Here is a 14,627-nt window from a genome sequence, read left to right on the forward strand (position 1 = left end):
CCTGCTCCCGGGCAGCAGCCCTCGTTCACGCACTCCCTGACGAGGGGCCTTGGTGAGCCCTCCTGTGTGCCTGGGCGGGCGTGGGAGGCGAGCCCAGGTCACCGTGGAGCTGTCTAGGGACGCGGCTCCGTGCTGCGTGACCAGGGCTGTGATGGGGACGCTGCCCTGCCTCCCCTGCCCCAGAGCCCTGTGGCCCTGTGCTGTCCCATGTGGTGTGGGCAGCCCCTCTGCCTCTCCAGGGCCTTGGTTTTCCAGGCAAGGAAGACTGCAAAGGGAGGGCATCTGGGGGTCCTGCGGGGGGCGGGGGGCCTGCAGAAGTCTGGGATCCGTTCCTTTCCCTTGGCCTGTGGTCACTGACCCACCGCCCTGGGGGCCAGGCAGGTGACCAGGTGAGAAGAGCAGGGCTGGGCTGGGGACACCTGGGCTCCAGATGGGCCTAGAGGGGCTTCTGTGTCCTTAGTTCACGAGAAATAGGAAGTCTGTACTTAGGCGTGAAATCCTGGCTCATTTGGCATAGGAACCAAATGCACTCTGTACTGCCTACCCGCTGGCACAGGTTCCCCAGGGCGCTGAGCCTAGACGGCCTATCAGTCAAACACACGCTAGTGTGAACGAGTTAATAAGGTCGTTTTATTTTTTTTTTTTCAAGAATATTTTTTAAAAGATTTATTTATTTATTCGAAAGTCAGAGTTACACAGAGAGAGGAGAGGCAGAGAGAGAGAGAGAGAGAGAGAGAGAGAGAGAGGTCTTCCATCCAATGGTTCACTCTCCATTTGGCCACAATGGCCAGAGCTGTGCCGATCCAAAGCCAGGAGCCAGGAGCTTCTTCTAGGTGTCCCATGTGGGTGCATGGGCCCAAGGACTTGGGCCATCTTCTACTGCTTTCCCAGGCCACAGCAGAGAGCTGGATCAGAAGTGGAGCAGTGGGGTCTTGAACCGGCGCCCATATGAGATGTTGGCGCTAAAGGCCAGGGCGTTAACCCACTGCACCACAGCACCGGCCCCTCAAGAAGATTTTTGTAATTTGTTTGAAAGGCAGAGTGACAGAGAGAAAGGGAGAGACACACTGAAAGAGAGAGCTTCCATCCACTGGGTCACTCCTCAGCTACCAGGGCTGGGCTGGGCTGAAGCCAGGAGCCAGGAACTCCATCCTGGTCTCCCATGTGGGTGCAGGGGCCCAAGCACTCGGGCCATCGCTGCTGCCTGCCAGGCGCATTAGCAGGCAGCTGGATGGGAAGTGGAGCAGCCGGGACTCGAATCAATGGGATGACCGCCTGTACCACAGTGCTGGCCCACTTTTCTTGGCAGCTGCGGGAGGGGAGAAAGATGGGAACCCTGGGCCTTTGCGGTGGGCAGGGGAGGCTGTGGCCAGGGATGCCTCTGGCCAAAGAGACCCGGGGCCAACACTGGACCCTGTTTGACAGGCAGACGAGAGGCCAGCAGAGGGCAAGGCTGGGAGCGCCCTCAAGGGCCGACTGGTGACCACATGGCGGATGCCCGGGGACCGGCCCACGCTGTTCAATCCGTTCCTGCTGTCTCTGGGGGTCCTCAGGTGGCAAAGGGTAGGCTGGCTCTAGCAGGGACCGGAGAGGGAGGGGGCAGGGGTGGCTTGGGCAAAGAAGGCAGTGTGGGGGCTGAGGAGGAGGCATGCCGCCCCCCACCCCACGGAGGGAGAGGTGGAGGCGGAGCGCCTGGGCTCGCAGGGGTGAGGGGTGACTGAGTCATCTGGGGGAGCCAAAGCTCCCAGTCAGCAGCTCCTCACCAGCCCTGGGCCGAGGGGAGCCAGGTGGGGGGAAGGAGGCCTGCAAGGGACTCTGGGATTGCGAAGTGTGGCTCAGACCTGGGCCTGAGCCAGTTGCACAAACATCTGGCGTGACGTAACCTGCCTGTGTCTGGGGCTCCTCCAGGGCAGGGCGGGGAGGCAGCTGTGACCTGCCCCCTCCTGCCCCCTCTGCACAGCTGGAGAAGGGGCCTCGCCCTCTCCAGGGGCTACGGGCTGGCTGGCCGGTGGAGTCCACGACAGGCCGCCTCTCGTGCTCACTACCCGGTGGGCCTAGCACTGGCCTGGACAGCCCAGAGGCGGCACACCCATTGCACAGAAGCAGGGAGTAAGGCCTAGGGAGGTGAGCTGACTGGCCTGGGCTGCACCGCTGCCACTCGAGGGGTGAGGAGCTGCTCTGCCTCCTTCCTGGAGGGGGGAGGGGTGCAGTCAGCTCCCCTGCGCCACCTCTGTGGGGAGACCGTCGGCGCTCAGGGATTTGGGACGCACAGGGACCGGGGGACCTCACTCAAACAGGAAATTGCTCACCCGTTCCCCACTTCCTGCGGGACCTGATCTGTCTAAGGGAAGGTCACAGGCACACAGCAGGTCTGGCAGGAGGGGACAGGGAAGTCCTGAGTGGGAAAAGGGGGAGGTAAGTGGAGGCAAGCTGTGGGGTGACGATGATGGTAACCAGCCATTTTTTAAAAATTTTCTTATTTATTTGAAAAGCAGCGTGACAGAGAGAGGGAGACACAGGGAGAGATCTTCCATCCATTGGTTCCCTCCCCAGGTGGCTGTAACAGCCAGGTCTGGACCAGGCTAACGCCAGGAGCCAGGAACTCCATGCTGGTCTCTCAAGTGGGTGCAGGGACCCAAGTACTTAAGCCATCACCCACTGGGCTCCCAGGTGCATCAGCAGGGAGCTGGATAGGATGCGGAGCAGCTGGGACTTGCACTGGTGGTCCTCTGAGGATACAAGCAGAGGATTAACTCACTGCGCCACGAAGCTGGCCCCCAGCCAGCAACTATTGTGCACCTGCTGTATGCCCAGCATCGTGCTCAGTGCCTGGCCTGCCTGACTGCATGTGGCCCTCAGCACCAGGCACCGTTAGATCCAGTGTCCATGGTACAGGTGCAGAAATGAAGCTCGGGGTAACATCTCATTCCGGGTCACACGGGGACAAGGGACAAACCATGCTGGCTGAACTCAGAGCCAAGTGTTTACAAACCCACCTACCCAGCTGCACGCGCCCTGATCTCCCTGAGCCTCCTTGCAGCCCCCGAGTCTTCAGTGAGTGTTCCCATTAGACAGATGGGACAAGTGAGGCTTGGTGCATCTGACTGCACCGCTCCCTGGTGTGGGAATGAGGAAGATGGCGAGTTGGAGATGTCCCTGAGGGCAGCTGCTAACAGCCCTGGGGCTGACGTAGTGAAACTGGTCTCAGGCTGGCACTGGCTAACCCCAGCACGGTCCCGGCCACTTTAACAGCTCACTTCTGAAGCCGTGCCCTGTCTTGGGTGCTGCCCTCGCGCGTGCATTCCTTCTCCTGTCCAGTGTTTCCTGAGCAGGCACTGGGCTGGCCTTCGAGATAAAAACCATTCCATGCCTGCCCACAGGAGCGGTCAGGCGGGGCCGCTAACGTGGACCTGCTCAGAGCACAGCGTGGCTTTAGTGTGGTGCGTGGGGGGTGGGGGAATGAACAGACGCAGGGAGCACTGTGCAAGGCGTCAGGTGCAGGAGCGCTGGCTGAGGAGTCACTAAGCACGCTTCCTCTGGACTCAGAACCGAAGGCAAGCAACCATTTGGAGGAGGAAGGGGAAGAAGGGGAGAGGGAGAGCCAGTGTTCTGGGGTACCGAGAACGAGAAGTGCCCCAGACCCGGCAGGCAGGCAGGGCGAGGGACCTGCCTAGTCCTGAGAATCCTGGTAGCCGGTGCCGTGTATGCAGAGCGGGTCCCCTGGCTTTGTGGTGACAGGCGACAGGAGGCAGGGGTCAAATTATGATGGACAGGGAGGCCCCCAGCAGGTGCCTTGATGGTGGGTGGGGTCTGTGTCCACTCGGTCACCCTCCCAAGGACTGAATGCCTAGGCGCAGGTGGGCGGGGGCTGCCAGTGGCCAGTTTCTGGACTCACGTGGCCTTCCCTGCGGCCTCATTCTTCCCAGTGGAGAGACGCCCAGTGGAGGAGAACATCAGCTCCCTGCGCCTCCACTTCTCCATCTGAGAAGTGGGGAGAGTAATTATAATAGTTTTGACCCCAAACCAAGGTGGCCGACTCATTGAAATGGCACATTGCTCCAGGCTCCCGGCCCCCACCCAACAGAACTGCCAGGGGAGAAAGAGGTTGTTCCAGCGGCTTTTCTTCAATTCCCACTTATTCGAGGTTCCAGCATCACCCCCATTTTCTGGAGGGCGGAATGGGGGCACAAAGACTGGAAGTAACCTTGCCTAAGGTAACTAGGTTTGAGTCATTGTGCCACAGAGGTTACCACGTGCGTTCAGCAACAGTTCCACCAAGGTCCCTCTCATCTGAGCTCCTGCAGGCTAAGAGCGAATGGCCAGGAACTTCCGGGGATATGAGTGACAGGTAGACCACACACACCCAGCACCTGCTTGTGAGGAGGGGGCAGGGGCAAGGCGCTGCCATCCAAGAACTGGCTTTGGGCGCGGCGTCTTTGCGGGGAAAGCTACCTCTTCTCACTGTGTGGCCTCGGGCCGGTGGGCTCGCCTCTCTGGGCCCCTGTTTTCACATTAGTAAAATCAGGACAAGGCCCCTCTCCCTCAGGTCTGCGGTGAGGACGAAAGCCGGCTGCACCGCTAGGGAGTGCAACCCGCGGGGTCGTGGGGGCTGCGAGCTTCGCCCACGACCCCATCAACCGGCCCTTGAGTTCCGACAGGCCGGCGGGGGCGGGGCGGGGGCGGAGCCACGAGAGGGCCACGCCCGGCCTCCCGCCCCTCACCCCCGCGCCCCGGCCGGACGGAGTCACCTGCGCGCGGAGCCCTTCCTTCCTCCCAGCGCGCCCGCCCTCCGGCCGCCGCCGCCCTCGCCTCCCTCCGCCCCCATCCGCCCGCCCTGGCCGCGGCGCGCGCCCGGCCCGGCCCGTCGCGGCAGGCCCCGCCCCTGGGCCCATCCGGCGTTCTCATTGGCCCGCCGCGGCCCCCGCCGCTGTTTGTCCCGGCTTCCCCGCCACCCATTGGCCCGCCCGGGTCCTCCCAGGAAGTTTGAAAAAAAAAAAAAAAAGTTTTATGGGCGGATGGAAGGGGCTGGGGCAGCGCCGGGGAAGCGAAGGACCGGAGGAGCGGCGGCGGGTAGCCGAGAGGGGCGGCGGCGGCGCGACCCCCGCGCCGCGGAGCCCGGCCCGAGAGCCCCCTCCGCCTTCCTGCCTGCTGCTCCCGCCGCCCCTGGGCGCCGCCATGACGGTGAGTGCCCCTCGGGGCAGCCCCTCCGCGACCTGAGCCGGGATGGGGGCGACGGCCCGAGGGGGAGCCCCCGCCTCACTCTCCGGAGGCGACAGGGCGACCCCAGAGGCACGGGACGGCCGGACCCGCCTCGCATTCCCCAGCCGCCTCCACACCTTCGCTCGCTTCCTCACCGCCAGGGGCCCAGGCGACCCCGAGGAGCTGGGCACCGTCCGGCCCGGGCACCCCCTCCTCACTGTTGCGGGGCCGTCACGGACGGATTCGGGCGGCCCTTCCCGCCCCGCCCCCAGCCTCCTAGCCGAAGACCCGCTGCCCCGCGCTGCCGCGGGCGGCCAGGGCTCCGGGCTGCGGAAGCCGCGGAGGTGGACCGGGTCTGGTGTCCCTGGCGGTTTGCGCGGTGGCGCTGAGCCGGCCGGGCAGGCTGGCCTGCCGTGCGGGCGCTGGCCGGCGTGGGCGGGGTGAGAAGGAGCCGGCCCGCCCCACCCAAGGTCCCGGAGCCCCTCCTCGGGCGCCCGAAGCGGCGGGATACCCGTTTCTCCGCCACCTGGGTGGGGCGAGCCGGCGGGTGAGGGGCCAGTGCTTTCCCTGGGCGGGTGAGCTCTCCCCAAGTCTGGTCAGTATCCGCGTCTCAGTTGCCACAGCGAGGCGCACAGCTGAATGCACTGTGTCCATTGCACAACTGGGTAAACTGATGCCTGGCGGGGGCGGGGGGGGTCGGTGCGCCGTCTGAGTTCACTCCAGTTAAAGGAAGCAGGGGTCCCCGTTCCGGAACCGTCTGACCACCATGATATTGTGGGAGGGAGGGGTGGGGCCGCTCTTGACTTATGCCCCGGGCCTTAGGGAGGCCCTGACAGCCCGCTTGCCCCGTGAGGTTGGGGGCGATGCGGAGGGGGTGTGTTTGCGCATGCGCGCGTCAGTGCCGCGCTGAGGGGTGGGCTGGGTCGCTGGGGGGCGTGGCAGGCGGAGCCCCGGCCCCTGTGAATGTGATGACCTGGCTGCTGCCGCCTGGACTTCCTCGGCCTCCGCACATCCTGCCACCTCCCTGCTGGCCTTTCCTGTCGTCAGCAGCCTCCCCTCGCTGTCCGGGAGCAGAGGGGGGTGTGGGGGGAGGAGCTGAGTCAGTGTCCTGGGGCGGGTGCCTGCCAGGCCCTCATCTGGGTGCTTTCGCGGTGGGCACTGGACTGAGTCCCTCAAAGCTGGTGGTAGTGCCCCCACCTGAGAGATGCAGACACGGAGGTGTGGGGGAGTGAGGGCGCGCCGTGCCCCTGGGATGCTGCTGGTGCCTGGTGAGCCTCCGGGCCGCCCCAGGTTTCCTCCCTGGGAGCCAGAAGTGTGCCGGGGTGCAGCGGGGCCAGCACAGGCAGGGCCGGGGTGAGGCTGGGCGAGGGGATGCAGCGGGGCCAGCACAGGCTGGGGTGAGGCTGGGCGAGGGGACTCAGCGGGGCCAGCACAGGCGGGGCCGGGGTGAGGCTGGGCGAGGGGACTCAGCGGGGCCAGCACAGGGCTGGGGTGAGGCTGGGCGAGGGGACTCAGCGGGGCCAGCACAGGGCTGGGGTGAGGCTGGGCGAGGGGACTCAGCGGGGCCAGCACAGGCGGGGCCGGGGTGAGGCTGGGCGAGGGGACTCAGCGGGGCCAGCACAGGGCTGGGGTGAGGCTGGGCGAGGGGACTCAGCGGGGCCAGCACAGGCGGGGCCGGGGTGAGGCTGGGCGAGGGGACTCAGCGGGGCCAGCACAGGGCTGGGGTGAGGCTGGGCAAGGGGACTCAGCAGGGCCAGCACAGGCGGGGCCGGGGTGAGGCTGGGCGAGGGGACGCAGCAGGGCCAGCACAGGGCTGGGGTGAGGCTGGGCGAGGGGACTCAGCGAGGCCAGCACAGGGCTGGGGTGAGGCTGGGCGAGGGGACGCAGCGGGGCCAGCACAGGCGGGGCTGGGGTGAGGCTGGGCGAGGGGACACAGTGGGGCCAGCACAGCTGCAGGAGACACAGCGCCTTGCTGGCCGTCTAGAGGGTTCTGGCTGGAGGTGTCCTCCTGGGACTAGGACTGGCTCTGGGGGAGGGCAGGGCTTCAGAAGAGGGAGCCCCGTGGACGGCGCTGGTGGCCATGTCGTCGGAGTGGTCAGGGGCGGGCCCCCAGCGTGGGCTCTGGTCAGGGGCAGTGGGAGCCGTGGCAGATCTCAGGGCAGAGCCGAGGCCTGCTGGGTTTCCCCTGGCTGCTCCAAGCTGGTTCCTTCCTCACCCCCTCTTCCTCTCCCGGGCCCCCATCTGCTGGCAGCACAGGCGCTGGGGGTGGTGGGGTGGTGGTAAATGCCCAGAGCCTCGGGGGCGGGCGATGTGGGGCTGCGTCTGGAGTCAGGACCCTCTCCCACCTGCTCTTGCCTTAGCCCTGGCTCAGCTTTGCCCGGCGCCTCGTTCCCCAAATTATATACTTGACCCTTGTTTGCTGTCTGTCTCTCCGAGACCCACCCGGGCAGGAGCCACTGCCCTTGCCCACAGGTGATCTGCCCGCCCAGCACAGCGCCTGATGCTTACAAACAAAACAGAAAACCTACAAACACTTCCTGAGCGGGCCTCCCCCCACCCCACCCCTGCCATCTGCGCTCCGCTCCGCCCTGGGGTGACAATGAGTGTCCCTGTCCCAACCGGGAGCTGCTCCGGTCCAGCCTGTGAGGGCCGAGTGAGTGGCCTCCTGGCACCGCAGAGGCCTGTGGGCGGGCGCCATGTGCTGAGCATGGGGAAAGGGACTCAGGTGGTGATTAACCCGGCTCTTACGGGGAGTAGGGCCTGTCTGGCCAGCCGAGTGGGAGGGAGCCCAGTAATTCAGGCCCAGGACACAGGCAGGGGTGACAGGTCAGCGTCCCCGCGTGCTGGGGGCCAGGAGGGCTGTGATGGCAAAAACCTGGGCCCCAGCTGGAAGGGCAGGGGGAGGCTGCCGTGCCGGCCGGAGCCAGGCCGGAGCCGGTCCCCCTGGCCAAGTGTGCTCGGGGAGGGGGGGGGGGCGAGGTCAGGGAAGAGGGCTGTGGGTGCTGCTCAGAGGGAGGAGCTGAGGGGCCGTGCGTGGAGGGCCGCAGGAGACACGGGTGAGCTCGCTCCCCGAGGCTGCGGTGCTGTGGCGCACCTGGGTGGGGTGCCTAGCCGGTGCCAGGTCTGCGCCACCCTCTGACGGGGTATCAGCCCTCTGTACCCTCTTGGGAAGCTGGGGAGGGGACAGGACCCTCCCCCCGTCAGTGAGGCAGCGCTCAGAGAGGGGGTGGGACTCCGGAGGGTCCCAGCCTGTTGTTCCTGCTGCAGAGCCCCTGGCCCAGTCTCACTGGCCTTCCAGGGGCTCTGCCCCGGGTCAGCCCGGGCTCCACGGGCCCATCCCAGGAAGCCAGGTTCCGCGTGGCCAGGTGCAGGTGAGGCAGGAAGGCAGAGGGGCCGATGCCTGTTCAGCGGGCTCTCCCTGAGGGCTGCCGGGAGCAGGACCACCCTGTGCAGCCTCACAGATGGGAGACAGGTGGGCAGAACAGAGAGCAGACTGGACTCGCAGCCCCAGGGTTTCCTGGTTCTGAGCAGAGCCTGCGGCCCCGCCCTCAGGTATGCAGGGCGGGGCTATGATGCCGCTGAACGGGGTGGGGCTGCCAGCTTGATGAGGCCCCTGACCATGGCCTTGGATGGTTCCTGGTGTCCAGGCTGCTAGTCCAAGCCCCCTCAGCCCACTTTCTCCTCGGGAGAAGGGGAATGGGGCTCCCTGGGAGGAGGGCGGATCGGGAGAGGTGGCCAGGTCAGGCGGCTCTGGTTTCCAGCTGCTGAGCTGTAGCCACCCACCCCACTGAGCCATGCCTCCGGCTGCTTCCACGCAACCAGACACCTTGGCCTGGTGAGGCTGCGATGCAGGTGCTGATAGGTGGGCTCAGAGCCATGGCAACAGGTGGCCGCCTCCTACTTGCCTGCCAGCCCGGCCGGTTAGCAGGAGCCCAGACCACGGAGGGACTGGGACCTAGAGGAGCACCATCTCCCCGAGGGCAGGGAGGGTCTGACAGCTGGCGCCCAAGGATGCACAGGTTGAGCAGCTGCTGCTTCTAGGGGCTGCCTAGCTGCCAGGTCCCCGTGGGACATGCTGCAGCCGGGAGCCCCCAGACCTCGGGGCTCTGCCCCACTGGGCAGAACCTGGAAGGTAGGGTTGCCAGGACAGAGGTGCCATTGCGCTGACCGTCCCAAAGAGATCTGGGGGGACCAGCATGTGTCTGACCCCAGCCTGGGACGGGCTGCACCTTTCAGGGCCTCCAGGGGGTGAGGGAATGGTGCACCTGCTCATGCCACAGGGGGTCAGTGGCTGGGGCTGGCGAGCACTCAGCTGTGTTCCCGGTGGCTGCCTGCTGGTGTGGGCTGTCTCTGAGCTCTCTGGGGGTCTTTTCTATGAGTGCAGGTCTCTTGGCCTCCTGTCCACCACTGCTGGCTGGAAAGAGCTGGTGGGGACTGAGTTTGGACCTCACCGGTCCACCCTCATGGCTCTGAGAGTGGTGAATGTTGGGGGCAGTGACCTTGGAGGCTAGGGTACCCTCTTGCGCTTTGGGGGCTGCCTGGGCTCTTAGCCCCCTCACAGGCTAACCAGGACCCCAGTCTTGCTGGACTTGGGAGCAAGATGGGTGGGCCACCCTGTCTCCCCAGCCCAGTCAGCTTCCCGTTGGGCCTGACTGCTCTGCCTCCTCATCTCCCCATAGCCCGACCTGCTCAACTTCAAGAAGGGATGGATGTCAATCTTGGACGAGCCTGGAGAGGTAGGAGGGCTGGAGTGGCCGAGAGGAGGTGGGCTCGGGCCACGGCAGGGCCATGGGAGCAGCCCAGGAGGTTGAGCTGTGGCTTCCCTGGCCTGCCCGGCCTCCTGGAGACCTTGGGGTGGGGCTGGGCCAGAGTGAAAACAGGGGCCTGGCATTGCTTGTCCAGTGGAAAAGAGGCCCGGACTGTGGAGGGGGAAGGGGCAGAGGCTGCTGGTCCCCTCCCCTGCCAGGCAGTCTACTGCGTGTAGAAGTGACCCCAGCCCCTCACACCCTGCACCCACTCCCTGCCCTCACCAGGAGCCTGTTGACCCTCCACTGCATGCAGTCCTGGGTGGGACCAGCCAGGGTCTGCGGCCGGAGGGCTCTCGGAGGGGTTCCAACCTGAGATGCCTGCTTTCCCAGACACGGCCACGGGGATGGGGCTGGACAGAGGCTCGGGCATCGCCGCCACGGGGCCCCCAGCCGAGTAGCAGCCTGTGTCGGCCCAGTGGCCACACCTGAGGCAGGGACATGCTGGACGGTGGGCATTCCTGCCAGAGCGGATACTCGGGCAGAGATCCAGCATGGGAGGGGCCGGTGGGGGGGCTCAGCAGGTGACCCCTGCCGTCCTGGAGCTGGAAAGGAGCTGGCTGTTTCGCCAGCTCGGCCCTTTTGGCTGCCAGGCTGGAGCTGGAAGCTGGAGCTGGCCCCCTGCCCGCCTTGCTCGGGAGGGGACGTGTGCCCGAGGCGCAGGTCTGCGTGCAGCCCGCATGCCGAGGCGGCGCACGGCCAAAGCGAGCCTCATTGTGTTTCCTGCCCACACGCTCCTGCCTCCAGCCACAGCCTTCCCGCCGCTGCCTGCCCGCTGTCCCCTGGGGGCCGCTCTCCAGGTTCACACAAGGCCTGGCACCCTGCCAGTGACCCCTGCCCAGCCTCCCCACCCAGGGTCCCTGGAGGGCAGAGGGGTTACAGGCCCCGCCCAGAACTGGCTGTTGCTCAGCCCCTCTCACAGGGTTTTGGAATGTCCGAGCTGGAAGGGTCCTGGGAGTTCAGCCAGCCCAGCCCCTTGGTGCACAGGCCGGAGGCAGGCCCACAAGAGTGTCCATCCCTTCCTGGCCTGGAGCAGAGGGTGCCTGAGACCCACGGAGCCCGTCCAAGCCCAGACGGAGAAGGGCCAGAGAAGCCCCTTGGCAGACAGGCAAGGGAGGGCTCAGGCTGCAGCCTGGTCCACCCAGCGAGGGCAGGAGATTCTCCGTGCGCCCCAGCAGCGAGAGGCACAGCCCCGAGAGTCGGGCTCTGCTCACCAGAGGCGCAGGGGCTTCTTAGTAGCCCCACTGTAGGGGTCAAAGACTGGAGCTCAGAGGAGTGGAGGCACCTGCCTGACGGCACACAGCTAGCCAGCAAAGTCACGGCTGGGTGCTTGGGCGCAAAGCCCTGTTTTCCAGGGAGGCAGTGTCACCCTTACGCGCCCTGGAAACCGCCGCTTCTGGAGGAAACAATGAACCGTGTGGCAGGGCTTGGTGATGTCGGGCGGGCTGGGGGCTGGGCCACGCGCACTGGCTCTGGCAGTGGGCAGACCTCAGCTGGCATTCCAGCGGAGTGACCAGAGCCTGGGGTGGCTGAGCTCAGGCTGTTTCCCGTGTGTCCTGCCAACCTGGCCCAGGCTGGGGCAGGGAGCCACTGCAGGAAAGTGCCCAGATCATAAACCCTAAGCGTCCACATCCCGGCCTTCGTGGCGGGCCACGCCCACCCCAGACTCCTCCATGCCTGCCCTCTCCCAGACCTTTGTCTTTGGTCACTGCGGTGACTCAGGAGTGCACAGGAGGGAAGACTTGGGGAGTTCCGGCTCCGCTCAGCCCTGAACTTGCTAGGCAAGTGACTTTACTCGGGCCATGACCCCTCCCTGATCCGGGCTGCCCTGGGGTTTGCCCAAGGAGCCTCACTGATCTTCACGAGGGGTCTGGGAGCATCAGCAAGCCAGAGAGGGGCTCCAAAAAGGAAAGGGGGGCGTGGTTATGGAGAAGAAGCCAACCCATTTCAGAGATGCTGCCCCCGAGGCCCAGAGAGGAGAAGCTGGGGTAGGGCTCCCGATCCAAGCGGCGTCGCTGCAGTAGCCGGGGACACAGGCTGTCGTGTGTGACCCCCTCCCCCCGCAGCCGCCCTCCCCCAGCTCACCTGCACCTCTGCCCCACAGTGGAAGAAGCACTGGTTTGTGCTGACGGATTCGAGCCTCAAGTATTACAGGGACTCCACCGCTGAGGAGGTGAGCTGCAGGGGAGGGCTCCGGTGGGGTCAGCCGGGTGGGCCCAGGCCCTCGTGGACCACGCTGGGCTCTCCTGCTCCAGGCGGACGAGCTGGATGGCGAGATCGACCTCCGCGCCTGCACGGATGTCACCGAGTACGCGGTGCAGCGCAACTACGGCTTCCAGATCCACGTGAGGCCGGAGGCTCAGGGCGGGCGGGCCGGGGCCCTGGAGGAGGTGCGAGCGTTGGCGGGGGTCAGCTGTCCCACCCGTGCCGTCAGGAGCCCTGGGGAGAGCTGGGGACAGGGGTGGGGGCGGACACCACTCACCCCTTCTCTCACTGCGACTCCAGCCCGCAGACGCCCTCCGGGAGGGCAGGCCTGGCCTCTCTGGGGCCCACAGGGGGAGGGCACCGTGCGTGGGCTGGCCGTGTGCCAACCTACCTGCGGGTGGATTCGCAGACCAAGGATGCCGTGTACACTTTGTCGGCCATGACCTCGGGCATCCGGCGGAACTGGATTGAGGCTCTGAGGAAGACCGTGCGTCCGACATCAGCCCCGGATGTCACCAAGTACGTGCCGGGCTGGGCCCTGCGTCCTCCGAGGGCTCTGGTTCTGTGCCTTTGGGCCTCGGTTTCTCTATCTGCAAGGTGGGCAGAGGGCAGAGGGCGTGCTTGGCATTGCTCTGGAATCCCTTGAGGTTGGACCGGCCATCCTCTTACACCACTGTCCCGCACGCCCCTCTGACGGTGGAAGGGGCACGGCTCTGCGTCCAGGGCCCCTCAGGGCGGCTGTTCTGCCTGGACATCGGGGGTTGTGTCCGAGCCAAATGGGTGGGGACCTGCTCTAGAGGCCGCCCTGGCAGAGGGAGAGGAGGCCGAGCTGCCCGGCAGGAGAGGCCCTGGGGGCGAGGCTCGCAGCTGCTGGGCAGCAGGCGCGGGGCTGGGTGTGACTCCCCAGCCAGGCCGTGCCCGGGCTCTTCAGCCGTGCCAGTGGCCTTATTGTCTGAGTTTCGGATTCCTCATGGCGTCTGCATGTGTGCTCGGAGACACCCAGAGCCTTTGCGAACTTCTGAAGTGCTGTGCGCTTGGACTGTCAGTTAGCATATAAGCTCAGGTGCTTCCGCGAAGAAAGCAGACAGGATGGTTTAAATGAGATGGTGTCTATCTCTCCGGAGGTGTGCAGTCCAGGTCACCGGGACGGCTCAGGCTCTCCTGGAGGGCCAGCCAGGAGCCCAGCCCTTTAAAGGGAGCAGAACGTGCTCCCAGGGCCACACGTGGCGCCAGGGCTGCTGGGAAGCGTGGGTTTTGCTGCGTGAACACGTCCCAGCTAGTACTGTGGAAGAGGGGACAGGAACCACTACATGCGTTCCCAGTCCCAACAGCACGAGCTCTGTGCACCCAGGGTCCCTGATGTCACCCCCCCACAGTGACCGTGGACACCTCCTTCCTCCGCGAGCCTCTGGAACCCAGGGCCTTGTCTCGTTCACGTCCAGCTCATACCCTCTGTGACAGCACAGGGCTCACGTGTGCACACGTTTGCTCAGCCAGCCCTCACGTTCCTCCGGGAGAGGCGCTGCCGGGAGGGGCATGGTGCAGCCAGGATGTCCCTGGGCTCTGCTAACGGTGAAGCTGGAGTCCACCTCTAGGCTGGCCGGCGTCCTCCCGGGGTGGCCTGGCGTGGGTCCTAGTCCCCGGCTGGTCCCCTGCAGGTGCTCCGTGGGGCTGAGCAGGCCGGTCCGCCTGACGAGGCTCTGCTGGCTCTAGGCTCTCAGACTGCAATAAGGAGAACACGCTGCACGGCCCTGCCACCCAGAAGGGCTCGCTGAAGGCCGGGGAGCAGCGGGGTGGCCCTCGCAAGGCGGACGGGCAGCGGCAGTCCCTGGACTACGTGGAGCTCTCCCCGCTGACCCAGGGCTCCCCGCAGCGGGCCCGCGCCCCGGCCCGCGCCTCCGACCGCCCGGCCAAGCAGGAGGAGCTGGAGCGGGACCTGGCTCAGCGCTCCGAGGAGCGGCGCAAATGGTTTGAGGCCTCGGACAGCAGGGCCCCAGAGACGGCCACGGGAGAGGGGCCCCGCAGGGGCCTGGGCGCCCCCCTGACCGAGGACCAGCAGAGCCGGCTCAGCGAGGAGATCGAGAAGAAGTGGCAAGAGCTGGAGAAGCTGCCTCTGCGCGAGAACAAGCGGGTGCCGCTCACGGCCCTGCTCACCCAGAGCCGCGCGGAGCGCCGGGGGGCCCCGGGCGACAGCCATGAAGCGCTGGAGAAGGAGGTGGGTGTCACGGCTGGCCTCCGGGAGCCCCCTTGCTGCACGGCGCCCTGGCGCTGGTCTTGCACCCCCCTGTGACGGGGCGCTCCCCCGATCACTGTCTGGCACCCCAGGCACCTTGGGAACCGGAGTCTCTCCTGGACCTTGGCCTTCTGTTCTGTTTTCTTCTGCCCTCGGCCGCAGAGGGGGAAGTGGGGAGAGCGGGC

The 14,627-nt window shown here is 66.1% G+C and overlaps 1 protein-coding gene across 4 annotated transcripts in view; it reads left to right on the forward strand.

Annotated features, from left to right (window-relative positions):
* TRIOBP (TRIO and F-actin binding protein) overlaps positions 1-14,627 on the forward strand; it is a 54,470-nt gene that overhangs the window by 28,754 nt on the left and 11,089 nt on the right. For 2 of the 4 annotated variants that reach the window (XM_051841127.2, XM_051841125.2), the window contains exons 9-14: positions 1,426-1,563; positions 9,879-9,935; positions 12,109-12,177; positions 12,260-12,349; positions 12,619-12,728; positions 13,923-14,424. In XM_051841127.2, coding sequence (XP_051697087.1) covers positions 1,426-1,563; positions 9,879-9,935; positions 12,109-12,177; positions 12,260-12,349; positions 12,619-12,728; positions 13,923-14,424 — 966 coding nt within the window. Of the gene's footprint in view, positions 1-1,425; positions 1,564-4,988; positions 5,182-9,878; positions 9,936-12,108; positions 12,178-12,259; positions 12,350-12,618; positions 12,729-13,922; positions 14,425-14,627 lie in introns of those variants that run through there. The other 2 variants (XM_051841129.2, XM_051841128.2) reach the window with 2 other exon arrangements.

Source organism: Oryctolagus cuniculus, chromosome 11 (assembly GCF_964237555.1).
Source record: "Oryctolagus cuniculus chromosome 11, mOryCun1.1, whole genome shotgun sequence".
NCBI lineage: Eukaryota > Metazoa > Chordata > Mammalia > Lagomorpha > Leporidae > Oryctolagus > Oryctolagus cuniculus.